This window comes from Thalia democratica, chromosome 2, assembly GCF_965202585.1.
Source record: "Thalia democratica chromosome 2, ktThaDemo2.hap1.1, whole genome shotgun sequence".
Lineage (NCBI taxonomy): Eukaryota > Metazoa > Chordata > Thaliacea > Salpida > Salpidae > Thalia > Thalia democratica.
In genome coordinates this window covers 21,063,179-21,088,991 of record NC_139166.1, presented here as the reverse complement: position 1 = coordinate 21,088,991, position 25,813 = coordinate 21,063,179, and the positions used below count along the sequence as shown (strand labels likewise).

The window sequence follows — 25,813 nt, the reverse complement described above, 5'->3', positions numbered from 1 at the left end:
TAAAAACTCCATAAACTTATCCTAAGATATATGTCATAAATTTTCAAGACAACCTAAATAGAGGTGTTTCAAAAAATCATGATTAGACCTGGGCTATGCAGATAAAATTTCACTGAACTGAGGTAAACTGAGGAAAACCTTACTATATAAAATAGATTGAATTACCTAAAAGTATATTTATTTTTTATATTCTCGAAAGAGAAAACCCCAAAATGCTTTTTGAATCGAAATAGGTTCACGAGCAAACATAAAAAAAATAAACATATAATGAATAAGTAAGAGCGGTGATCAAAAAGCTGAGACTAAACGCCTTATATATGTACTTAATTTTATTCAAGAGTCTAACAACAATAAATTATCTTTTTTTTCATACTGTGTGCAAAACTCTAAATTAAAGTTGAGAAGGCTTTGATAAATTTGCAACAGCACTAATTTATCAACTCAAGCGTGAAATCATTAATTAGTTTTACATTTTATTTAACTTCAAAAAAATCTGGCCATATCCAAAAATTTTTGATTCAGTAGACCACTATATATTAACACTTATCTTTGAACAGATTCATATTTGTAGTATTTAATAAGGTCTAAGAAACAAATTTTAGCTTTAAAGAAGTCAAGTTTAACAATAATTGTATGTTTTATGTTGGACATCGACGTGATAATTTTATTATTTATTTTATAGTTTATTATTTTCGCTTCGATAGTCCAAGTGTCAAATTTATAAATAATTTCATTTTAAAACCGTTTTACTTTGTTAATAATTCTTAAAATTGTAAAAACTTTTTGGTTTTTAAAAACATTATTTTGAACAAATAATAACAACCGCTAGTTGAAGCATTTCGCTTAATGCCATGTAGAATTAACTACTAATCACGCCGGGTATCATGTATAAATCAGCATGTAATGATCATGAACCATGCTTTGATCATGCGGAATTGCAATGCAATCGAGATGTATACAAACGGCCGAGCGAACGAGAGAGTAAGTCTTACCGACTTCATGTCAAGAAGAAAGCAGCTCCACGTCACTTAACGCTTTGAACGCAAGCCGCCATCTTGGAAAAGCTAGCTGATCTCCGGCAAAATCTTCTCTTGAGCGTAAGCCGCCATCTTGGAAAAATTAGCTGATCTCCGACAAAACCTCCATATTCAAGTAATTGTCTGTTTTTCTAAAACATTTAATTGGTACTTTACTTCATATTTTCGTAGTTTTTGTATCTTGTTCTATATACATTTTCATATACACTTTATCAACGTCGACGGGTGTACAACTGAGTTTCGAGTTGTTAACGTGCCATACTCATAAGCCTACGCATACTGTAGCAGCCAAGCTGTCCTCCAACAATAACTTCCAGTTTGGGTCAGTTTGAATAATAAACTCCACGCATAAGCCCACGCATTCGGTGGCATAAACTTTTTTCTTACATTTCTTTATTTCAACATTTTAACTTTTTATCTCACACGCTTTTCATTCGGTGTCAACAAAGAAGTAAAAGCCCCTACGTTCTGAACCAGTAAACTGTACGAGCAACCAATTGTTACAGCCCAACTAGAATTGTGAACTACAAGAAGCCTTCTAAAGTAGTAAACCTTTCTTACTGTATCTTTTGTTTTATTGTATAAAAAAGCATATAGATACTGGTCAGTCTATACTTAAACTAATCTTATCAATAAAATTAATAGGGTATAAGCTCTTAAACCCTCTCGAAATCGGTCGCAGACCGAAATATCAACTAAAGATAAAGATGGCCTCGAAGCTATTGCAAATCTGGCTCCTGTCGAAACTGCCGAACCTATTACTGAGGTAGTTTCACATAAAGCTAGAGAGCCAAGTAGCTCGGAGTACATCATTTATATAAAAAGTTGTTTGAGTAGTACATTTAAAAGTTAAAGAAAATACAAAACTAAACTAATACAGAGTTGCCACACAATAAGGCTAGTTTGAGCTTTTCAAAGGGTTTTTGTCAAATTCAGGCTGGCTTAGGCTTTCTGAAGTTCTTTTGTGAATCTCAGGCTAGTTAAGTATGTTTTTTTTTTTAAATTTCAGCTAGTGAAATTTACTAATTTTTAATTTGAAAACTTATATTTAAAGTTGTATACTATTTCTATTAATTTAGTTATGTAATTTTAACAAAAAATAAAGGATTAAACCATTAAAAACTATAAATGTTGATGTTTTTAAATCTGTTTTCCAATATTTTTTTTGTCAATAACTTAGAATGACTAAAACTAGCTTGATGTGAACTAGGCTTGATTTTGTTTACTCCAACTAAGATTTTGGCTCTAAAAAATTGCAATCCTGTTAATATCCAGTTCTAAGGTTTGATATGACTCAAGATTGCCATACATTTAGCCTAATTGAACTTTTCTTTAAAATACAATTTAACTAAGGATTATATTATGGTCTACATGGTCTTTGTAAACTAGACCTCCCTACTAAAATCTCCATAAACTTATCCTAAGATATATGTCATAAATTTTCAAGACAACCTAAATAGAAGTGTTTAAAAAAAATCATTTGATAGTTTGATTTTTCTTAAATAAAAAACGTGTAAAATAAAAAAAATAGGCTTAGTTACTATCAATGTTAAGTTATTAGTTAGAAAATAAAAACTTCAAATTACGACCTAATGTCTTTTTTATTTATTTTTATCCTTAAATTTCGATAAGTTTTCTGTTACACTTAGTTACCTTAAAAGCTACCAAAACTGTTTCTGACGGTAAAATTATAATTTTGTTTTTAAACAATTTTATATGCTCAAAAAGTAAAAATTAAAAAAAAGTTTATTTTTACATGCTAACTGTTTTAACCTAAGTAGCTGTGTTTGGAGAAAAACAAAAACCAATCTTAAGTGATTTTACTTAATTTTTTTTTTAGTTTTAATGTGCATACTTATTAAAGAAAATATTCTTGTAACTGCACATAATACAAAAAAAATTTTAAACTTCAAGCTCCAGGAAACCAGTCACGCCCATGTCACAATGCTGCAATGCAACGCAATTTTTTTAATTGTTAAACTGATAAAATTTGAGGTTGAAATTCAGTATCATGTATAAACACTTGAAATTTCCAGTGTTTTTAACTACGTTGTACATACCTGCATCACGACACTTTTAACAATTACTGGAATTTAAAGCAAGTTCACAGTTTTTAAATTAATACTGAGCAATTTCAATGATTTACAATTTTAAACTTTCAATGTCGTTTTTGTTAGCGGTTTTATATTTTAGTCAAATATTATGATTTTATAAACTGATTATAATTTTTAATTTTTCATTTTAGGAAAGTTATAAATCACGACGCGTGGTGTTTTTGTTACGGGATCAGAAAGTCTCAAAGCAATTAAAAACAAACCTTAAATTGATAGTTTTTACTCTATTTTAGTATGTCAAAATAATACAGTTACAACAAGTTAAGTTTTGTAAACAAAAAATTATTCAAAAATAACTTCTTATTTTTTTTGTGCACATCAACATTACGTTGTTTTTTGTCAGACAAAACCAGCGCTCAAAAAATTGGTCCGAGGACTTAATGTAGAAAAATTTTTCAGTCATACTTCACAAATACACTTTGTTGTCTTGTCCAGGACAATATTTTAAGTTTTCTTGTGTTATAAACTATAAATGTAAGCAATTTTTTGGCTCACATTGTTATAAACTATTTTGAGTTTAAAAGGAGTTCAGTTTAAATGCAACATTTTTCTTATCTCAACTATAGTAACATGCTACCAAATTAAATTTTGTATTATTTTTAATTAGTTAATTTCAGTTTATGGTACTTTAATATGAATTACAATTACAAGCCAGTTTTCTCGTTTGACTAGGTTTAAGCGAGTGAAACATTGTTTTGGTAATAAAATCTAAAACTTTGTATTAAAAACTGGTTTGTAATTGTTTATACTAAATAGGTTCATGTTTACTATAGTTGAGATAAGAAAAATGTTGTTTTTAAACTGAACTCCTTTTAAAACTCAAAACAGTTTAAAACAATGTGAACCAAAAAACTGCATACATTTATAGTTTATAAAACAAGCAAACTTTAAATGTTAAAAATTAAAACAAATTGGTTATGTATAAAGTTGGCTAAAATAGTGATTTTTCAAAATAGGTGGTTAAAAAGCTTTTGCTTTGTTATATAATTAATTTAAGTTTCGTTTCATATTATGTTTAGATACAGTTAAAGTTCAACTGATGTTTTCGATTTACTAGGTTAAAGCGAGTGACACATTGTTTTGGTAATAAAATTTAAAATTTCGAATAAAAACTGGTTTGTAATTGTTGTTCATATTAAAGTACCATAAACTGAAATGAACCAATTAAAAATAATACAAAATTTAATTTGGTAGCATGTTACTGTTGTTGAGATAATAAAAATGTTTTTTTTCAACCTGAACTCCTTTTAAAACTCAAAATAGTTTAAAACAATGTGAGCCAAAAAATTTAGAATTGATCATTCTCCTTTTAATTAAGTTGAGAACTTTGATCGTTATCTTTAAAGTAAAAAGTACACTAACCAGTTTTAATTTAAAAGTATGATTTTACTCAAACTTTACGCCCAATTAATAAAACTAAATCCTAAAATAAAGCGTTTAGTTTTAACTTTTTTTAAATAGTTTTTTTTATGTATTGTGGTAATTCCTAAAAGTTATAAGAATTTGTTTTGCAACAACCTTTTATTTTTGAAGTATTAAGTTTGACTGACAACTAGTATAGTACCTGATATTTTTTATTGATAATGTTGTAGTTTTATTAAGTTACATAATAATGCTGTTTTCCCTAGAAAATATCAAATTTTAGTAGTTTAATAGTATAAAGAGTTCAAAATGACCATTAGTTTTATTAGTATTTTATACATTAACTTGCTTTGAAAATATTAAAGTTTACCATTTACTAAAGTTTATATTAAAATGTAAAGGCTAAGACAACAAATTTTTTTTGGATTTTTTTTATATATACTGTTCTTACATGATAAATTTTGATTAAGCCACTCACTTTTTTATGCCTACGGTTGTATAAGGTTTATAAAAGAAACTTTAGTTTAATTACAAGCTAAGTTCTTAAAATACAAGTCGATTATGAACAACTTTTGACAAAGTTTACAAAAAATGGCTGTAAATTAACTTTAAAACTTGTAGTAATTTCAGTTTTATTTTTAGAAATTTTGTCAGTCGTGTCACCTGAAATTAGTTTAATTTTTTGAAAAAAATCAATAACAAATAGTGACTTTTTTCTTAGAAAATTAAATGCCACAAAGTAAAATTGTTACCCTGTTTTCGTTACTATTTTTATAGAAGGGTAAAACTTTATGTTAAATATAAATTGGTCATAATTTATTTCTTTTACGTTCTTTAAACCTAGGGACTTAAAAGAATAAATGTTAACTCATGTTAGCTGCATTAATTTTTTTTATGTGAAGAATTTTTTTATTTTGAATAATAGTAATTTAAAAATGAAGTAATGAGTAGTTTCCATTAAAACTATTTCCTAACTCATTGTAATTGATAATGGTTTAAGCTTTTTATTAGCTCTATGTGTACATAACATAGTTTCTAAAACTTTAATTAGTGGTTCTAAACCACTAGCACGATACAAAACAATTTTTGTTAATTTAAAGATACTCATCTCTTGCAATTATCACTTTATAAAGGCATTTGTATTAGCTGTTGTATGTGTACATAATATATTTTCTAAAACATTAATTAGTGGTTCTAAACCACAAGCACGATGCAAAAGATTTTGTTAATTTAGTATCTTTAAATTATCACTTTATAAAGGAATTTAGTGTCAACTTTATTAATAGTTGCAAATACTTGAGTAAACTATTAGTCTTAAACTTTAGCTTTTTACTTAGTTTTTTTGACGAAAATAAACTAGTTTCTGAAGTAGCTAGCACTTTTAAGTACAACTGCAAATAAATATAATCTGAATGAGCTTGTTTTAGTTTTAATAGTAAAATTAAGCTTACAATAGTTTTCTAATAAACTTATAGTTGTAGTGTTTATATTTCCAGATGAAATCTAAAATAACAGATATGGTTATGTGCAGCAAAACAAAGTCAATTTTTATTTATTTCGAAACTTGTTCGATTTGTGCAGCTTTTTTCAGCATGGTAATTACTTATTTCGACAGTTTTAAGTGCATTAACAATAATAAGTTTTTACGGTAATCTATAACATTTTAGGCTGAGTAAAATATAATTCTATTTACAACAATTGTAATAACATTTTTTCAATTTAAACGGATTTTAAATATTAATTTTTGTCTATAAACGGTTTTTAAAATATCTACTATGACATAAGAATACAAGATTTTCTTTATTAACAGCTACAATGAAAAAAAAAATTCTAGTTTTAAGTTTGGTTTTGTAAACTTTATATTATTCTTTTATTTTAATGAAAAAAACAAAAGCAACTTAGAAAGACTTTTGTTTGTAATCAGCGCATTAAAAAGTTTGTTTGTAAATAATGCATTTTATTTCAGGGTATGACGATATCATGTATTGGACCTACGTTGCCGGAACTAGCGAAAAATGTGGAGTTGAAAGTGGACGACCTGTGGTACGTGATACCAGTGAGGGAGGTCGGGTACATGTGCGGGTGCTTCGCGTGCGAGTTCCTTTACAAGTGAGCTGACTATCTTGTTTGTTTCAGTTAAAATTATTTCTACAGATACTTTTAAGTTGAGAAAATTTCAGTGTTAAACATATACTTTAAATAAGTTCAAGTAGTTTTCTTAGAATAGTTTTCAGTATAACGAATTTAGTAGTTAATTGAAATTTTTTTTAGGAACATAGACAAACATTTTGTTTTGTTCTGCTCGCTACTAATGATTGCGTCTGGCAACATTCTAATTCCTTTGACTTGCTCAAGCCTACTTGCATTAGTGTTTTGCATCGTTGGGTTTTCTCTTGGAGTTCTAGAAACAGGTATTTTGTTGAAATTTAAAAACCTTTTACAAAGACATTTTTTGTACATATGTGTAAGTTTCTTTCTAGAAATAAGATGAAATAAGTAATAAATAAGAAAGTATTTTCGTAAAAGTTTACAACTTAGTTTGCTCGAACTAAACTGCGTGAAAGAGATATCATAAAAAATTAATATACTCGTTTTCTACATAATTAATGTTAACAAACTCATTGTATTAATATAGAAGTTATAAACAAAAACAACTTTAGAAGAATTTCAAACTATTATTACTTAATACGATCAAGTATAGTATACAAATTTGTTCGGTAAACAACTATATAAAAAATTAAAAATAAACATCAAAAAATTTAATTTTATGCAAATCGAACACTGAAGAATGTAATCTTTTGTTTGTTTTAAATAAATAATTTCACGCTCGAGTAACTAAAGCGATGCCTACGAACAAGTATTGCGCACAGGGGGAAATGTGATGATACTGAAATTGTGGGGAGTAAATTCCCCTCCCTTCATGCAACTCGTGCATTTCACGGACAGCATCGGTGCCAGCGTAACCCCACTGTTTGCTGCCCCTTTCATCGGACCCACTTCTTTTGTAGACAGTGTTGATGTTAATTCTACTGCGCATGCAAGTTTATAAAGAACAGAATATTTATTTAGTAAAGTAACAATTAGTGGTGAACCTAGTTTTTAAACTAAAAAGTTAAAACTGTTATGTCATGGTTTTTTCTGAAATGTTTTTAAAGTAAAGATTATCAAAAATTTGTGTTGTTTTTGTTATTCGATTAACTACATAAAATAGCAATTTAAACTGGAATTTAATTACAATACTTTAAAAATCTTAGTTTAGACCAAAGTTAAGACTAAAATGAAAAATATTTTTCCAAAGTTTTTAAACTGCATAAAACGAAGTGAACGTTTTTGACAACAAAGTCTGAATTTTTTTAAAGATAAAATCTAAGTCTGCTTTTACCTGAGCAAAAGTTTACTTTTAAAGATCAAGTGGTTAACCTAGTTTAGTGTTACATAACGCTCAAATTTTGGTTTGCATTTTGTCTGAAAATTTAAATAAGAATCGCAGTTTGTAGTTTTGAGGTAAAGCAATGTTACTAATAGATAAAAAAAACTCTTTGAAATCAAAATTTTTGTTGCTGATAAAAATGTTGGCTTTTTTTAAATTATATAAGTTAGCAGTTTGACTTTTTTTGTATTTCAGGTTCTTAATTTTCTCGTATTTTAAGAATTTCATAACTTTTATTTACTTTTACTAAAAAGTTTTAGTGTGCATGTTTTTTTTTCAAACTTTAACTTAATACTAACCGAGTACTAACTATAAACATTCCAGGTTCAATTTTAATGAGCGAATATTCTAACTTTCCCGTTGTTACATGGCCTTATGTAATCTGCGCTTGTCAAATAATTTTGGTATCTTTTTGTTTTTTATACCTTTACATGAGACCGAAAAAAGCTGTAACATACGTAGAAATTGTTGACGAAGAAAAAGAAACGAGCAAAAGTTCTGAGGAAAACTCAAAAAGATTTAGGTGTGCAATATATATTTATTTTTTTTTAAACGTCAAAAACAACTTTTGTTTTTAAAAAGTTTAAAGAACTACAATTTCTAAAAATTTCTATAGGTTTTTCGCACATTTATTCTTCTTTAACTTCAGCTTATAAGTAAATACAAAAAGCAAAAACTAACTTCGACACACTTTTAGGGCTTCCATGACTGGACTGCTGTCTGTCATGTTTTTCGTGTACATAGGCATGGAGATAAACTTTGGCACTTACATCTACACCATGGTAACCAGCACGACATACCGTCCCATGGACGAGACCCAAGGAGCTCTTTTAAATTCCGTTTTTTGGGCTTCAATAGCCCTTGGCGGGGGAATAGCCGTTTTCTTATCCGTGAAATTATCACTTATAAGTAAAAAAATGTTATTTGTAAAACTTCTTATAGATTTTTTCGTTCATTTTACAGCTTGAATTAACTTTTTACTAAATTGTTTTTCTATTAAATGGAATTTTTCTTTATGTCAAGTGAATTGAAAACTTTGTATGTAAATGATTTTTTTTTTACTTTGACTAATATTAATTTAAACGATTTTACTACTTGCTGACGTGACTAAATTTTAATAAAACTTCAGGCATTTCATCATAGTTGATTAAGGATAGTTACACAAAAACTGACTTGCATTTTTCATAAAAATAACTAATGTGTAGTTTACTATTAATAATATTTTACCAACTCATTGTACACAGGTATGATGGTTTTCAGCTTATTTTTAGCCACAACTTCAGCAGTCGGCCTGTTGTTCTACCCATACTTGGCCACGAACTTTCCAGCGTTGGTGTGGATAATTGTGGCTGTTAACGGGTTGGGAAATGCCAGCATATTTCCCACTACGATGTCCTGGGTGGATCAGTATATCGATGTAAATGAAAGGTACGTTGGTAGCTTATTATACGTCTTTTTTTGGACGTGTTAATAAGAAATACATACATCGAGTTTAAGCTTGAATAAAACAACTGTTTTGAGATAGCTGAAATAGTTATATGCGAACCAAAAATAAAACAGGAAATAACTAAAAAATATGTAAACGATAAGTTCATAAAGATAAACAAAAACGATTCGTACGCTAGTTGTTTCAAATGTTTTACAGAATCTTTGTCTTTGTAAAAGATAAAATATTACACCGACTTTTATCGCAACTTGCAAAACTAGTTGCATAAACTGTTTTTGTTTCTATATATAAGATAAACTCTACTAGAAAGATAGGTACACAAATGTAAACATTACCTAATTTAATTAGTTTCAAAACTTACATTGTTTAAAAACAATACCTTGTATAAAATTTAAACTAAAAAAATTGTGACGTATTTAGAACTACGTCATATTTTCTCATCGGTGGAAGCTTGGGAGAGATAACAGTTTCGCTGATAATTGGTTTTTGTATTGGGGAAACACCGTTGAGCTTGACTTACGTGAACGCGTCGTGCACGATTTCCGTGGGGATTATTTTCTTCACGCTTCACTTGCTCGCCACGAAATATCACAAAAAAGAAGCAGAATTAAAAGAAAAGGATGATATAAAAATGTGATGTTCGTTTTCATTAAGTATGTATTAAATTTACTTCTTTACAGATTTTATATTATAATTAAATACTACTCTCAGTAACTTTTGGTTCAAAAATTATTTTATGATTTAGTTTTCAATTTAGTTAAAACCCATCTTTAAAGCATTTTTATTTTCGCTGTTAGGATTGCTCATTTCGTTGTATGAGTCAATTTTTTACGTCTAAAAATGCACTTTACTATATTTTTTTTTAATTTTAGGCTTATACTATACTTTTATCTATATATTTATAGACAAGTTACTGTGTAAAATTTCAATATGTCTTTCTCAATTAAGTTTATTTTAAAGTTAGTTTTTGTTTAGTTTTTTTTTTCTTTGTTTTCTTTATAAAGTTTGTTTTATTAGATGAAGTTTAAAACTTTAAAAACCATAATTAATTTTAATAGCTCGTAATAGACTTTATAAGCATGTGGTGTACTACTCGATAATTAAAAATTTCCCTCGTACACCAGGTCCTTAGACCAAAATTGATAAGCTGTTTATTTTGTCGTTAAATAAAAAAAATATATTACAATTTTATAATAAAAAAGTTACATAAATCTAGAAAATAAAACTTTAAGTATTGTTAAAAATGAAAAGTTATGCTAGAAAACTGCCAAAACTTTTAAACTAACGTTTTTTTAAAGTTGAGTTATATTTTTGAACTTTAGAAATTCAATGAATCAAATCAAATACCTGCAGGTTTTAATCAAAATTGATGAAACCAATGTTTAAATTAGATTTTACTTCATTCTAATTGCATTTCTTACATGATAGTTTTTTATTGAAACGAAGCGTTTTATGCATTTTTGTAAAATGCAACAACAATATTTTAACTGCTTTCCGGTGCACTTTACTTTATTCTCCCTTTGTGTAAACTTTCGAATCATCTTTAACCTGTTAGTGGTGTTTTTGAAATACAAAACTGATGAAAATTTACTAAAAATCGAATTGGAACTATTACTTTAAGTTCTATACTCTGTACAAATTACTTAAAATAAGTCACTTAAATAATAATAAAAATACATAAAACTTATTCACGAGTCTGTTGTCAAAGTTATTGTTTAACTTTTTGTTGTTTGGTTGCGCTATCAATTTAGTTCGGTTTGAATTCTGAACAGGTTTAAATAATAACTACTGAACGAGTTGCTATATCAAACTAATAAGTTAGTGGTTCAAATAGAACTACTGACGTTCGAAATATGATATCTTTTTAGCCTATCAACAAAATTTTTATGTTATTATCTTTCATTAAAAACAAACTTCGCGATAAAACAGCTTATTCAAATTTAAAGCTTTTACAAACAAACAAACAAACAAACAAAAAACGTGAAAATGATTGAACCAAGTTTAAACTTTCACCATAACCTCTTAGCATAAATCGCTCAACTGGCAACTTTTAAGAACTGTTGAAAATAAGTTTTGGTGAAAAATTCCTAGTTTTTAGAACAAATGAAATTCATTATCTTGTCACTTATATGGAAAGTTTTGCAAGAAAATTGTTCTGAGTTTCCGATAGTTACGAGTGCAGTGGATATGTAAGTTTAAAAAAATTACTTAATACTGATACCGATATATAAGTTTAAGTTTTTATAATAAGTTTTATAATTTTTTTAATAAAACTTTTTATGCGTTTTTATTGTTAATTTTTATGTCTTTCCCTTAAAATTTTCAGCATCTTTAGTTTGAATTTAAAATTACTTTTATTAAACCAATGACAAACAGTTTTGTTTGTTAGATAAAAATAATAAAATCTATTTAGGAAATGTTTTTTTTAGAATGTAACATGTAACAAATCTAAAGTGTGGGCACGCTGCAACCTTTTGTAACACTTCTTATGTTAGTTAATTGTGGTGAAAACTAGCGTTAATATTAACACGTTGTATTGTTTGACGTTAGCAAAAAACAGCCGTGTTAATTATTTGTGGGTGCACTTATATAGGTCTAATCTAATAAATACCAACAAAATTTTTTTTTTTGGAAAATTTTAATACATTTCTGAAAAAGTGGAAAAGTATTTTTTCAATTATAGTAATTTTCAGTGTTTGAAAAAATTCTTTTTCAATGATCATTTTCTTTTGTTATTTTACTATCATAATATTTTTAATTAGATCTACATACTCATCTTTTATTTTTTCAAGCATATATTAGTTTTCGAGCTGTGACCCTTTTTTTTCTAGGAATTTTAATAGACGGAAATTTGTCCGAGTTTTAATTGCAGTGCACACGCAAATAATAGACGGTTAACGTGATTGTTGTTATCTTTGTTTGATATCAAAATACTATAACGCGTTAACATTAATACTAGTTGCCACCAGTACAACAAAACTAAATATACTTACAAGAGCTTTTTTTATACTCTTCAAATATGTATAATTATCTACATTGTGGCCTTTTAAACGTTTTTTCAGGAATTTAAACTGTCCGAACTTAAATTATTGCAATTTAGGTTGTCACGTAACATTTGTAAATTTTTATTAAAAAAAGATATACGTTATTTCAATACTGACCTTAGTTGTATAGTATAAGTATTAAGTATGTAAGTAATTTGTTAAAAATACCTATAATACATATAAAACTATTAAAAAATTTGTTTATACAACCAAGTTTTGCTTAGTTAACTTTTAAGAAAAAATAATTAAGATTTAAATAAAAGCATTTTTTACTTAAAAATCTGGTAAAATCAATAAATAAATAATAAGTTTTTGCTTTTATATTCATTGTTTTATTTTAAAAACATAATAGAAAAACATCTATATTTTTGTACTTTCAATTAGAGATAATAAATATTTAACTTAGTTAATTATGTTTTTCATCGTAGATCTTATAAATATTTCTCTTTTTAAAGAAGTTACAAGTTTTTTTTATTAAGTTTGTTTTTGAAGTAACTGGCTGTTTTTATATTTAATAGTAGTAAAAAAACGTGTTTATGAGATTTAATTTTACAACATTGACAATAATTGTTTTTTTTATATTAAACGTTTGACTTCTAACCAAAAATTTTTGCCTACGCAATATTTTTTGATAAAATACAAATAATTTTATAAAAGCAACTTTCAACTTAAATTTAGAAATGTTTGCAAATATAAGATAACGACAATCTTTTTAGGGCTTTTACACTTTAGTATTTTTCTAAATTATAAAACTTAAAGTACATCAAATTTCTTAATACTGTTTGTTTATTTTAAAAACTGTATAGCCTAAAGTATCCTTTTATTAGGAAACATAATTGATTTTTTAAATGTGTAAACTACTTGTTTTAAATTTCTTAAAATCATGATTACAAAGAATAAAAAATGTTATGAAAAACTATAAAACTAGTACATTTTATAGTTTTTATGTTATGTTTAAAGAAAATTATATAACAATAAATAGTTTTTACTACCGTAGTAAGAATAATAAAAACGTAAATATTTTTTATTAAAAATAATTGTTTACAAAAAAACATTATGTTTTGTTTTATTACATAGTCAAAAATATTTTGTTTGTAGTTTTTTTATATTTTATGTATTTATAGCAATTAACTTTAAAGACCATTAAATAAAAGTAGGTATTAAAAAGTAAATCGAATCAGTAAATATTAAACTTAAGTATCTGTGATCTAAATTAAAGGTAGCAATTTCTCAACGAACTTTAGATTATTATTCATATCTATATAACAAACTTACACATTAAAAAAATATTTCTTCAAGTTATGAGTCTTTTAACGTAATTTTAAGTTCGATTTTTATGTCATAAGATATTTTTTATGCTGTTAACTATGCAAGTACAAGTTTTTCAAAACGGTTTGACTATGATTGTGTTTCATAAATGCTTTATATTAAGTTAAAAGACCACTATAAACATGTTTTTTTGCCGTTTATCGGTTTTGTGCATTCATTAATTTGAAAAAATTAAAACATATAAAGCATGCATTTTGTTAAGCTGTTTGTCAATAATATTTGTTATAACTCAAAATAAACGTAAAACAAAAGCTTTTATAGACTTAACTCGCATTACAAAACAAACAAGTTTATTAAGCACACAGCTTAAAGAAGATAAACAAATAAAAAATATATTAAAAATATTTTTAATTCGAAGCCTTAGTAAAGCAAAACTTCCACGTATTTATTTAAATCTTTTTCATCTTGTGTGGGATAACAACCTTAAAACTTCGATCTAAATGTTTATATATAAAAGAATTGAAAAATTTTTAAAGTTATCTTTTGGTTGAAATGAACAAATAGTTCTATCTAAACTTTAAAAGTAGTAAAAGTAGTTTAAACAACTACTTTAAAAACTTAAAACTTTGGAAAAACGTTTTTTTCTTATTTGTGCCACGCTATTTGCATAGTAATTCAAAAAGTTGTCAAAGATTTACAAACTTATTTTAATTTCATACAATTGAATCTTTTCAATATTTTTCTATATGATTTAAACAGTATATACTAAATGCTTAAATGATTTGTTATAGATATTAAAAACATAAATTTTCTCAATAAAGCTTCGAAAACGGTATACTATTTCAAACTAACTGTATGACGTTTAAAATTATCAGATAAAGGCTTCTTATTTCAACAAAATACTTGCACTTAAGACCGAATCAACAAACTCTTTATTTATTTCTAAGTGTACTTAAATTAAAAGAGGAAGTTTGTGTTTTACTTGTGTATTACTGAATATATCTTTACTTGAAACTATTTTTTCTTGTAAATAAAAATCGTGCTTATTGAATAAACTCTAGTTACTGACTTTTATAGCACTACGACATTCAAAATCTTGAACAAAAAAAAAGCTACGGCAAGAAAAATTTTATAGTTAAACAACAAAGTAGGCGCCTATCAAAATTTTAAGTAGTTTACAACTATTTTAAAATATTGAATTTTTTATTTAAGCACCACAATTACAACTTCTTTAACAATCGTAAATATTTTCTGCTTATAAAATTGAAATATTAGGTCTAAAAGAAAGTTACTTATTTATTTAATAATTTGTTTTTGTATTCTTTTAATCTTTCCGAGTAATTTGTTTACAAATAAGACTATTTTTTAGAATTTTTTTTTAAGATAACTTGAAAAAATAGCAGGTTAAAAGGTGGGTGTTGGTAAAGTATTTATTAGCTTAAGTTATGTTTGAAGTAGTTATACGTAAATTTGAATTTCTGATTTTCGTGCTCTAAATAACAAAAAATACTACGGAATGATCCTTTTAGAAATTATATTTATAAGATAAATAGGTAATTTAAAAAGAAAAATCAAAACACTAATTTTAAATAGTTCAGATCAACTACTAGAGTTTATAAAACGTTTAAATTCAATTTGAATTTTAAAGCACGGAACACCTTTTAAACACCTATTTTACACTGGCACATCAAATTTTTATTATCTTAGTATTACATCAATTCAGAATAAAATACAAATAAATAGAGCTGTTACGAAAAAGTGTTTTCTTATTTAGAAAGTTAAAAATTTACATACGACAACTTACAACAACTCAAAAAATTTGACAAGCTGAGAACAACAGGCTGCGAATAAGAACTATAACAGACGCATGTATACAAATGTACACAGATTTACAAGTAATTGAAGGCAGAATTTTCTTTGGGGCGGCATAAAAAACTCAGAAGGGATTATTCGATTTATACGGTGCACCTTGTGAGTTTAAAGAACCAACGCGTTTCAATAACAATGCTGGTGAAACCGGTAATGCTTTGTATCATTGTTTAACACTTCAGTATTGATTATGATAGTGTTTAGATGACTGCTTTCAACCAGAGCTGTCTGAAATTAATAGATACTATAACTGTTTTCAATAATTTTCACATATAAATGATAATTTGTTTTTTGTATGAAAGCTACGGCAAGTAAACCGGAAACCGATCATTTCTAACCCGATTTAACCCGATCATTTCTAACACGATCATTTCTAACCTGATCACTTCTAACCCGATCATTTCTAACCCATTTCATTATTTTATTTTTTAATCTGAAGTTCTTGCAAAAACAAACTAGTCTTGATAAAGTTATGAAACAATTTAAAATTTTACTTTCTATAAAACATAATGATCTTAATGTGTTACGTAAAAAAAACTTTAGTAAAAATTTTAATTTTAGTATTAACTTAACATAAATTTAATTTATTTTTATTACCTCATTTTTTGATTTATTAAAAAATTGTTTACATAATTTATATAATTTCAATTTATTTTCTTTATTTCATATTTTTTTGTTTTTTAAATCCACTTTAACATACGTTTTTCGTTAATCATATACAATTTGCAAAATAGTTTACTCTCCAATATTTTAAACTCTTTTTTGTAGGATTTTTAAAGTAAGCAGTTATAACTACATAAAAGTTATTTCTTATTGTAATTCACGTGATTATAGTCATTTTTAAAAGTAAACCTCTACAATTGTAATATTTAGATGCAAAATTTTTTACATTTCAGTCTAAAAACCAGGGGCGTGTTTTTACTGGTTTCCTGTGAACCTACTGAACAAAAGAAAAGAAAAAAAGACTATTATAATATCACTACAAACGTTGTTTATTGACTTTGTTTTGGTTATTTGATAAACTTTGAATAATGAGTGATGAGTTTATAACACTTAAAGATTATAAGTTGCAGTAACAAAAAATGCTCGTTTTTGCCCAGCTGAAGTAGATTTTAAATAAAATTTAAATTGTGACGTCATGATAGGTAAAAGTTTTAAAGTAGGTTTTTTTCTCTGGGAAACTATTTACTAAGATGCTCTTAGTTCCCATCATAAACTGTTACTTAGTGTAAATAACTTTTGATTAAGTATTTTGTTTTTGAACTAGTATGTACAATTTTAATTACAAAAATGTCCCATATAATTACTAAAGTTTTATTTTACTTAGTTGATTGTATATAATAATCTTGTGTGAAGCTTTTTTACTTTAACATTTATATTTGTTTTATGTGTCAACCAACTGGGTTAAAACCTTGAAAAGTTCAATTCAGAGAGTTTTCAAAATCATCTTTAGACCGCTACACCACCTGGCAATTTATTCTTTTATCATTTAATGATATTCTAATATTTTTATTATAGTTGTTTTTTTTTTGTATATCTGTTGGCCAGAAAGTTGATTCTTGATTTTTTGAAATTTTCAACTCAAAGAGATTTCAAAACCATCATTAGAATCCCTGCACCATCAGGCAAACATTTAATTATAATTTAAAGGTCTTTTAATTTAATTGTATAAGTCTAAACTTTTTTTTTGTGAAATGTCAACTTTTATAGATTAAATTACTTAAAAAAATATTTTTATTATAAATAGATATATAAATGTTAGGAGTTTAAACTTTAAAAAAAAAATTTGTAAGAACTCCATCTATACAAACATTTAAATCAAAATTGAAATTTTCTTTATAAAAGTTATTTTAGTTTTAATTATTTTATAATACTGTTTCCTGATAAAAAGGTTAACTTTTTATACAGTGAGTTAGTGATGTTTATAACAGTTAAAGAAATAAAAACATTTATTTGTTTTTCAAACCTTTCATTAGAAGAAAAAATTCAAATAAAGATGAGAGGAAGAGCAACTCCTGATGTTGAAATGATTCAAACAACCAAAGAAAAAGGTTAGTATATTTTTTAACAGTTTCCAGTATGATTTAATACTAAAATAAAAATAAAAACATTTCATTAATTCATAAATTTAAAAGTGTACAATAATAACAAAGTTAATCAAAGTATTGGGAAGTTTTATTTTATAGTGTTTTAAAAAATGATTAAATATAAAATAACATTTTTTTTTAAGTTAGTGGTTTAAGTCAAGATTTCAACTAATTGGCTTATAAAGTTTAATAAAAAGAATCTTAAATTATCTTTAAAAATAATCTTTATTTCTACTTAGATATATTACTGTAACTGTCATAATTTATACTAAAACTTTTAAAAAAGTGTCTAGTATATCTCATAAAAATGTATATAAAAGAATGTAAGCAAAAAAAAGCATTTTAAACACAGAGTTTTTCAAAACTGGTAGTGCATACCTAAGAAATGCGTACTTAAGCGGCAAATTAAAAACAAAACAAAAATTGTGAATCCCCTTTGAAAAAAATTAAGACACGCCCCTGTTCTGCTCTTGTATTAAATTATACAATTTTAAATGATTAAAAAGGAGATAAGTTAAGAATATAATTAAATCAACTTAAATTTCATTGAAAGAACAGTTCAGAATACTGTTTCATACGCAACCTTTTTTATGATTTTGTATTCTTAAAAGATCTGTTGACTATTTCATCTTCTACATATAACAGCTTAATGTGACAACATTTTTTAGTTTAAAAAGTTTAACAGTATATATGATAGCAGCCTTCCACACACTTAACTGTGTATTAATTAAATTTTTGTAATAGACTAGTAACTATTGCAACATTGTTAGCTATTTAAACTTAAATGTAGAAAGCGTTTAAATAGTTAACAATTTGTTATTAAAATTATTATTTTGAAAATCACTTTAGCATACTTATTTTAAATTTAGATTTTAAGAAATTGTCTGTTTTATTTATAGTAATTTCTATTTACAGCTAAAATATTTTTTAGTGTTGCAGCACTCTATATTAATTAAAACTTTTTGAGCTCTAATAATGTTAAATAATATTTTATTTACATTATTTTCTATAAACTAAGCTCACGATTTATTGCTTCATTAAAGGCTCTAAATTGCATTTAAATTAAAAAACATAATATATGTTTTTATTTCAATAGTTAAAAAATAAAACTTTAATATTTAAATCATATCCCACAAAACATGTTTTAGATATCTTGTAATTGTATTATGCTGTTATTTAGTTAATTCCACTTTGTTCAGTATTTGAAAAAATACATATACACTATACAGTTTTATCTTACAAAATAAAATTAACCCAAAAAGTAATTAAAAAAGGTTAAATTCTCACTCCCGTCATCAACCAAAAGGACATTGACGCATTAAAAGAGATGATTTATCTTAGTTTCAAAAACAATAGAAAATTTACAACTATCACATCACAAAAGTGAGAAACTACAACTAAAACACATCACAGTAGTGAGGAGCTAAAACTATCACACCACAGTGGTTGGGAATTACAACTATCACATCACTGTAGTAAGGAGTTTACACTTATCACATCACAGTAGTGAGAAACTACAACTAACACATCACAGTAGTAAGGAGTTTTACAACTACCACATCACAGTGGTGTGAAACTATAACTATCACATCACAGTTGTTTTAAAACTTAAGAAATAAACCTTTGAAGGAACTCAATAAAAGGCTCAGTTTTTTGAGCTGTCTTAAATTTACAAATTTATCTCTTAAAACAATACAAAACAGGTAAAAATAAGTCTAGATATTCCAAGAATTTCACTAGTATTTTCCAAGAAATTTAATCTTAGTGCAAGAAAATAAAACTTATGTTTTATTGAACTCTTCTATTCTATAATTTAACTAAAATTTTAGCAAATTTTCTGGAAATCTTTATTTTAAAATATTTTATTGCAAAAAGAAAAACAAACAGTTTAATAAATATGTCAAATACTTATTTTTCTTTCATAAAAAAACTCTAATTTTAATAAATTTATTTTCAAAACTAAACAAAATAACTTTTCTTTATGTCGTCTTCAACATATAACAACTATCTTCATGACCACAACTTAAATTTTAATTTTTTTTTTCAAAGTTGTGCATAGGCTTGCTATAAAAAACTTATTTGCTTTTTATTCGGTGTACTACTAGGCCCATTAGTGGTAATTAAGTGACACGTCAATAATACAAATCAACAAATAGTAGCAAAAAAACAAGTATTAATAGAAAGAGTAGTTAGCTTTACAAACATTCTTTGAGATAAAAAGGTTAGGAAAAACTACAAGGAAGTAATTCCTTAACTATTATCTAATCACTATCCTTTAAATTTTACGTTTTCTGTGCTACTTTATTTCTAAATATAAACAATCAAAGTCACTAAGCATAGCAACTTTAAACGAAAACAAGTAAACTGTAAATTTACATATGATGAAATTTTTAAGACTTAAGAAATATCCCTTTGACGCAACTCTAAGAAAAGACTTAGCAGCACTTTAATGAGTTGTCTTATGTTTACTTATCTTTCTCCTAGTTTTAATGTCTTTAAATGTTGAAAAACTTTTTGTTAGTACCAAATATATTTCTAAATTAATAAATAACTAAAAAGTGCATCGATTAAAGTATTAATGTTATATTATTTGACTTTATTTGTAACTGCATTTGTATTTTGTATAAAAATTGTTACATTTTTACACAAAATAAAGTGTTTAAAAGTTGTAAATACATGAAAATAAGTTCATGAATAAGAAACAAACTTAACAATTATGTTAAAACTAAACGTAATTTACTCAACAAAAATAAACAATGACTTGCAAAAGACTTTATAAACAAAATAACAGCTGTTTAGTGAACTTTTATTTCATAAAACGACCTGATGATTATCTTTAAGACGAAAACGATAAAAAAAGTCAATTTCTGGCTTTTGCCGCTAACCAAGACGATGTTAATCCTTTAAAAGAGATGATTGATCATCGTTGTCCGCAGCAGTACTAAGTCTAAAAATTTCAAACCACAGTGGTCAGTAACATTACAGATCCTATAACTCTGACGTCACAATTTTCCGCAATATTACGTAGTGTTTAATTATTGTAACGGAGTACCAAACTGAATTTGATAACCGTTTTGAATAAACGGAAAATTTTGAGAAAACTGTTGTTCATCCAAGCGTTTATGAGAAAGCTCGCAAGTTCACGCGATTAACTGATGCAATTTTGCATCCGCATACTACAGCCACGTATAAATATCAAATAGTTGGAGCAGGGAATCATTCCAGTCACATCATGCTGCTGCCAACATGTAGATCAACTAGACATTTGTATTTTTTTAGTTATTTTAAAACGTTTACTTATCATAGGTATTTTTTATAATTTAAAGTTTATACGCATTCTGATTTAAACATTTCTAAAGTGTTATTGTTTTAGATTTAAACTGTACTTAAAGGTTTTAATAACATTCAAAGTAACTTATAAAGCATTATGCTTTTTATATTGTGTATAGTTCTTTATATTTGTTATTAGTCTTGTTTATTGAACGATAAAAAAGCGATTAGGATGTTTGGTCTAAGGACCAAGTGTACAAAGGAACCTTTTGTTTATCAAGTCGAACACCACAATCGTTAGTGTTTGCAATTGTTCTTTTTAACAATATATTTATTCATTTTTATGCCTGTTTGATATATGGTAGCCTAAGTATCATTAGTATTATTTAGTTTAAAACTAGATATCGGTTATACTGTTGTTGTTTATTTACAACTTAAATAACTCACATTCCTCTGTCGGTTATCTTATCACATCTCAGTTGTCTGCAAAAAACTAAGAAGTCTACAACTCTGACATCTTCAATATAAAATAAATAAATAAAGTATTAAGATATCCTAAAAAGAATGTAAAACAGTTAAATTAGTATTTGGCAACTCGTGACTTTTAAATATTACATAAAAACTTGAATTTTAATTCTTTTTTTTTTCAAAGCCAATTAAAATACTAAATTTTTATTTATGTAGTCTCGAGTATATAACAACTATCTGTTTGATAGAATAAAAACCTAAAAATTGTAAACCTTTTCACTTTATGTATAGGCCTAATATTAGGCCAAGTACTTGGCCTACTTTTTGTGTACTATTAGGCCTACTAGTAGAGGCTAAATCATAACTTCACTAATACAAATCCAGAAGCTTTTGCAGACAAAGAAGTATTAATACGTAGAGTAGTTAGCTGAACATATATTATTTTAAAAAAATGTATTAACCATAAGGAAGCAATTAACTTATTATCATTTTGCCTAAAGTATAAACTATAAAAGTATATAAAGCATTAGAACTCCTAATAAAAAAATAAACTATCATGTTCATTTGATGCAATTTTGTAATTTAAAAAATCATCTTTCAGCGAAAAATCCATTTGAGGTGGAGATTATAATAATGTTATAGTTGTAAACTCCTTATTACTGTGAAGTAATTAGTGTAGCACCTAACTAATTTGATGTGATAGTTGCGAATTCCTTACTACTGTGATGTGGAAGTTGTAGCTCCTAACTAATGTGATGTGATAGTTGTAGATCCTTACTACTGTGATGTGATAGTTGCAAATTCCCTACTACTGTGATGTGATAGTTGTAAGTTCCCTACTACTGTGATGAGATAGTTGCAAATTCCCTACTACTGTGATGTGATAGTTGCAAGTTCCTCACAACTGTGATGTGATAGTTGCAAATTCCTTACTACTGTGATGTGATAGTTGTAGGTCCTAACTACTGTGATGTGATAGTTGTAGGTCCTTACTACTGTGATGTGATAGTTGCGATATCCTTACTACTGTGATGTGATAGTTGTAGGTCCTTACTACTGTGATGAGATAGTTGCGAATTCCTTACTACTGTGAAGTGATAGTTGTAAGTTCCTCACTACTGTGATGTGATAGTTGCGAATTCCTTACTACTGTGATGTGGAAGTTGTAGTTCCTCACTACTGTGATGTGATAGTTGCAGCTCCTCATTGATGTGAAAGTTGCAAACTCCGTAATGTTTGAGAAACTGTGATAGAGCTTCTCTTTTAAAGCGTCCTTTTAAAGTGGTTGGTGAAAGAAGTAAGAATTTAACCTTTTATAAAATTACTTTTTCGCATTTAAGCTGGTTATCAGGTTGTTATAAACAATTTAAGTACATGAACCAGTTTTTATTTTGGTAATGTATACATTGTTTATAACATTTAGATTAATTCTTTTCACTTTTTTAAGTTCTTTACTTATTTTCTAAACTTATTGGTTTTTATCTACATTTATTTTTATAATTTATTTCGTGTTAAAACTTAATTAATTTTTAAACATATAGATAGAACCAGTTAGAAGTACAGTCTAATAACTTAAACCTTTTAACTTAATAAAAAACATATTTTTTAATTAAGTTAGTTAATATTATAAAAGTATACTTTGTACTAATAATAAACTTACTCGTTTTTTAAAGAAAATTAATTTAGGAGATAAACATATGTTTAACAACTAAAGAAAGTGCTGAGTATTATATAGAGTTATTTCAAATGCGGATTTCTTAAATAGTTGAAATTTCAACGAATAAGTATTTTAAATTTGGTAGTTTTTTTAAAGTTCTTACACTTGTAAAACCTTTATAGTTTATACTAAGAAGTAATAGTAAAAAGCATATTGAAAACCTCATGAATTTTAATCTAATGTAGTCTACGAATATAACTGCTCTAAAGATGAGAGTAACCAATATATTGGATTTACTTCGAGACCATTGATTGAATTAAATTAAGAAAATTTATGAGAAAAAAAAAGTATCAATGAATAGAAACAAACTTTAGACCTTAATAAGAGAGGCAAATACAATTAAACGCTTAAGTGCAGTTTTAAACTAGCAGTTAACTTTACCGGGTGTTGCCAGTAAAAATAACATTTTTATAATATTCATGTTGCAAAAGTCTTATTGCATTAAACTATGAGCCTTTGATTGTGATTTTAACAGATACATTATAATTCAAACTTCAACAATTAAAACTCTTAAAAATTGTTTAAATGGCCACAACTCGAAAAGTAGTATGTGTTTGAAAAAGATAAAATAAGCTTATGTAGAAAAAACATTATAAAATTATGATAGTAAAAAAACTATATGTTAATTTTAAAATCTGAATTTCCAAAATAATTAACAATTGCTTTATTCTAAAACACTTTTGAGCCATATATCAAAAGTTTACAGTTTTGAAAAATAAAACAAATGTATTCGTAGTTTTAATAACAACACAAGAATAGCATTTAAAATGTTTTGAAACTCATGTTAATAAAAACAAATTATTAACAATAACTAGTATTGGAAATGCGAATTTTAATAACCATACACATATTTTTGGTTTAGAGCCTGAAAGTTTTTATTTTATCTTTAATGTTCGTATCTAAATCGTATTTAATATTACTAACTCAAGCGATTTCGTATGAGTGGTGGCTTTTTTAAAAGAATGAAATTTTATTTCTAATTTATGGTTTTATTTGTTTTTTAACTTGCATCTTCGTAATATTTTTAAAATGCGACGTCTCTGCTACACAGCAAATATTTAATGAGTCAGAGTCAAGTTACGGATAATTTTTAGAAGGTAAGTTTTATATTTTCAAAATATATTGTTGCTTACTTTCAATTTTTTTTCTTTTTGAGGTTGAAGTTGATCTTTGTTATTAACTATGCTTTAAAATTGACGCTTTACCACATGGTTAAATCGTAATCAAAATAAGACAATTCAAAAAAACATATATAAACACTACAAAAAATAGAAATGTAATGTAATCTAACATACAGATAATTATACTATAACAAGTTATGCTAAACAGCTTATAACTTAGAAACACAAACAAGTATAACCTAAAAACATAAACAGTAAAACTCAACTTAACAAGCATTCGAATTTTGCGAGTGATATCCGATTTAACAAATTCCAAATCAACACTTTTTTTCCGGAAATTTCTTAAAACACTAGTAATTTCTAAAGTTGTCATCTCTTAATTTATCGTAAAACAAGCACATATTTAAGACGGTTTAGTACGTAGGCTGTAAAAAAGCTTTAATTCAAAATTTTTTTTGGATCTTTACTATTATTTAGGCTGGGCAACATATGGATCAAGAAGTGAAAAAGACCGTCTCGCCAACGTTTTCATAGTTTAAGTGGAACAAGCTCTGTGAAAGGTAAAATTGCGACTTGCAAGCACGAAAATCTAGCCTGCTAAATCAAGTTTTGAAACTTACAATAGGTTTTCTTCGGTTTGAAACGAAAAGCACAAAAAAAAGTCGTAAGTTCAACTTGCGAGAGATTTTAATCATACAATCGTAATAGCAAAAAATATGTATAACATTAGTATTTGTCGAAATTAATTGGATTATTGAGTAATTTTCGTGAATTAATTGAAATTGAAACGTTCCGGCCCACCAAGGACTAAATTTTTCCACATCTGGCCCACCGAAAGACATCTGGCCCACCCCTACTTTAAATGATAATGTTGAAGAGTTGATCGGATTTAAAAAGTTCACTTCATACTTTAACTTAAATAATGTACTTTTAAATAAAAGCGCATAAAATTAATAGTACTTGCCTTGAAAATTTGTACAATTTTGATAAAGAGGGTTTTATATTGAAGAAATCTTTTTTAATGCATCAAAGTCTTAACTTTATAAATGTACAAATAAAGTTCTTTTGAAAACAGTATTAAAAAGTTAGTATTAATTTTTATTTTGGTATTTTATTTTTATTTGCGTTATTTTAAAAACATAAAAATTACAAGTACATCAAAGTTATTTTGACTGTTAATTTATAGAAGTTTAGTATGCAGCAAGCGCGTAGCGTGGGGAGGGACGCTGGCGCATGCGTGCCACCCAAAAAAAAAAAGAAGTAAAAAAAAATGCAATATCTTTATACTTTATTGTTTATTTTTTCTGCTTAATTTGCCTTTTTTCAACTTTTTTTTTCTAGTATTCGAAAAGTAAAACGAAATTTCGAATACAAATTTGTGACAAGTTAGGGAAATTACCCAGTATACTGATTCGGTGCGTAATTGCAAATGCGCACCGATGTTGATGAAAAACTCCATAAGGAAAAATTTTATAACTTCATCAACTTCATAAGAATTTAGACTCAAACAGTACGTAACTACTTAGTGCACCGCAGTAGTATAACCTTATGACAGATTTTTTTACAAGGACAAATGCT

At 26.5% G+C, this 25,813-nt stretch overlaps 2 protein-coding genes across 2 annotated transcripts; both read left to right on the top strand.

Annotated features, from left to right (window-relative positions):
- Positions 1 to 909: 909 nt before the first annotated feature.
- On the top strand, positions 910 to 7,562 carry LOC145850124 (solute carrier family 60 member 1-like). Its single transcript, XM_082955269.1, has 5 exons — positions 910 to 981; positions 1,720 to 1,803; positions 6,480 to 6,622; positions 6,785 to 6,924; positions 7,384 to 7,562. The coding sequence occupies exons 1-5, from the start codon at positions 910 to 912 to the stop codon at positions 7,560 to 7,562; spliced, it is 618 nt and encodes a 205-aa protein (XP_082811395.1).
- A 1,074-nt stretch (positions 7,563 to 8,636) lies between these two features.
- On the top strand, positions 8,637 to 10,027 carry LOC145850123 (solute carrier family 60 member 1-like). Its single transcript, XM_082955267.1, has 3 exons — positions 8,637 to 8,852; positions 9,188 to 9,371; positions 9,811 to 10,027. The coding sequence occupies exons 1-3, from the start codon at positions 8,648 to 8,650 to the stop codon at positions 10,025 to 10,027; spliced, it is 606 nt and encodes a 201-aa protein (XP_082811393.1). The 5' UTR covers positions 8,637 to 8,647.
- Positions 10,028 to 25,813: the final 15,786 nt, after the last annotated feature.

What these genes read in the sequence shown, in the direction of transcription:
- LOC145850124 (XM_082955269.1), top strand. Translation starts at nt 910, where the DNA reads ATGAACCATGCTTTGATCATGCGGAATTGCAATGCAATCGAGATGTAT. An exon ending in ACGGCCGAGCGAACGAGAGA is followed by an intron (nt 982 to 1,719) that starts GTAAGTCTTACC and finishes AATCGGTCGCAG; the next exon opens with ACCGAAATATCAACTAAAGA. An exon ending in GCGTGCGAGTTCCTTTACAA is followed by an intron (nt 6,623 to 6,784) that starts GTGAGCTGACTA and finishes AATTTTTTTTAG; the next exon opens with GAACATAGACAAACATTTTG.
- LOC145850123 (XM_082955267.1), top strand. Translation starts at nt 8,648, where the DNA reads ATGACTGGACTGCTGTCTGTCATGTTTTTCGTGTACATAGGCATGGAG. An exon ending in CGTGAAATTATCACTTATAA is followed by an intron (nt 8,853 to 9,187) that starts GTAAAAAAATGT and finishes CATTGTACACAG; the next exon opens with GTATGATGGTTTTCAGCTTA. An exon ending in TATATCGATGTAAATGAAAG is followed by an intron (nt 9,372 to 9,810) that starts GTACGTTGGTAG and finishes TGACGTATTTAG; the next exon opens with AACTACGTCATATTTTCTCA.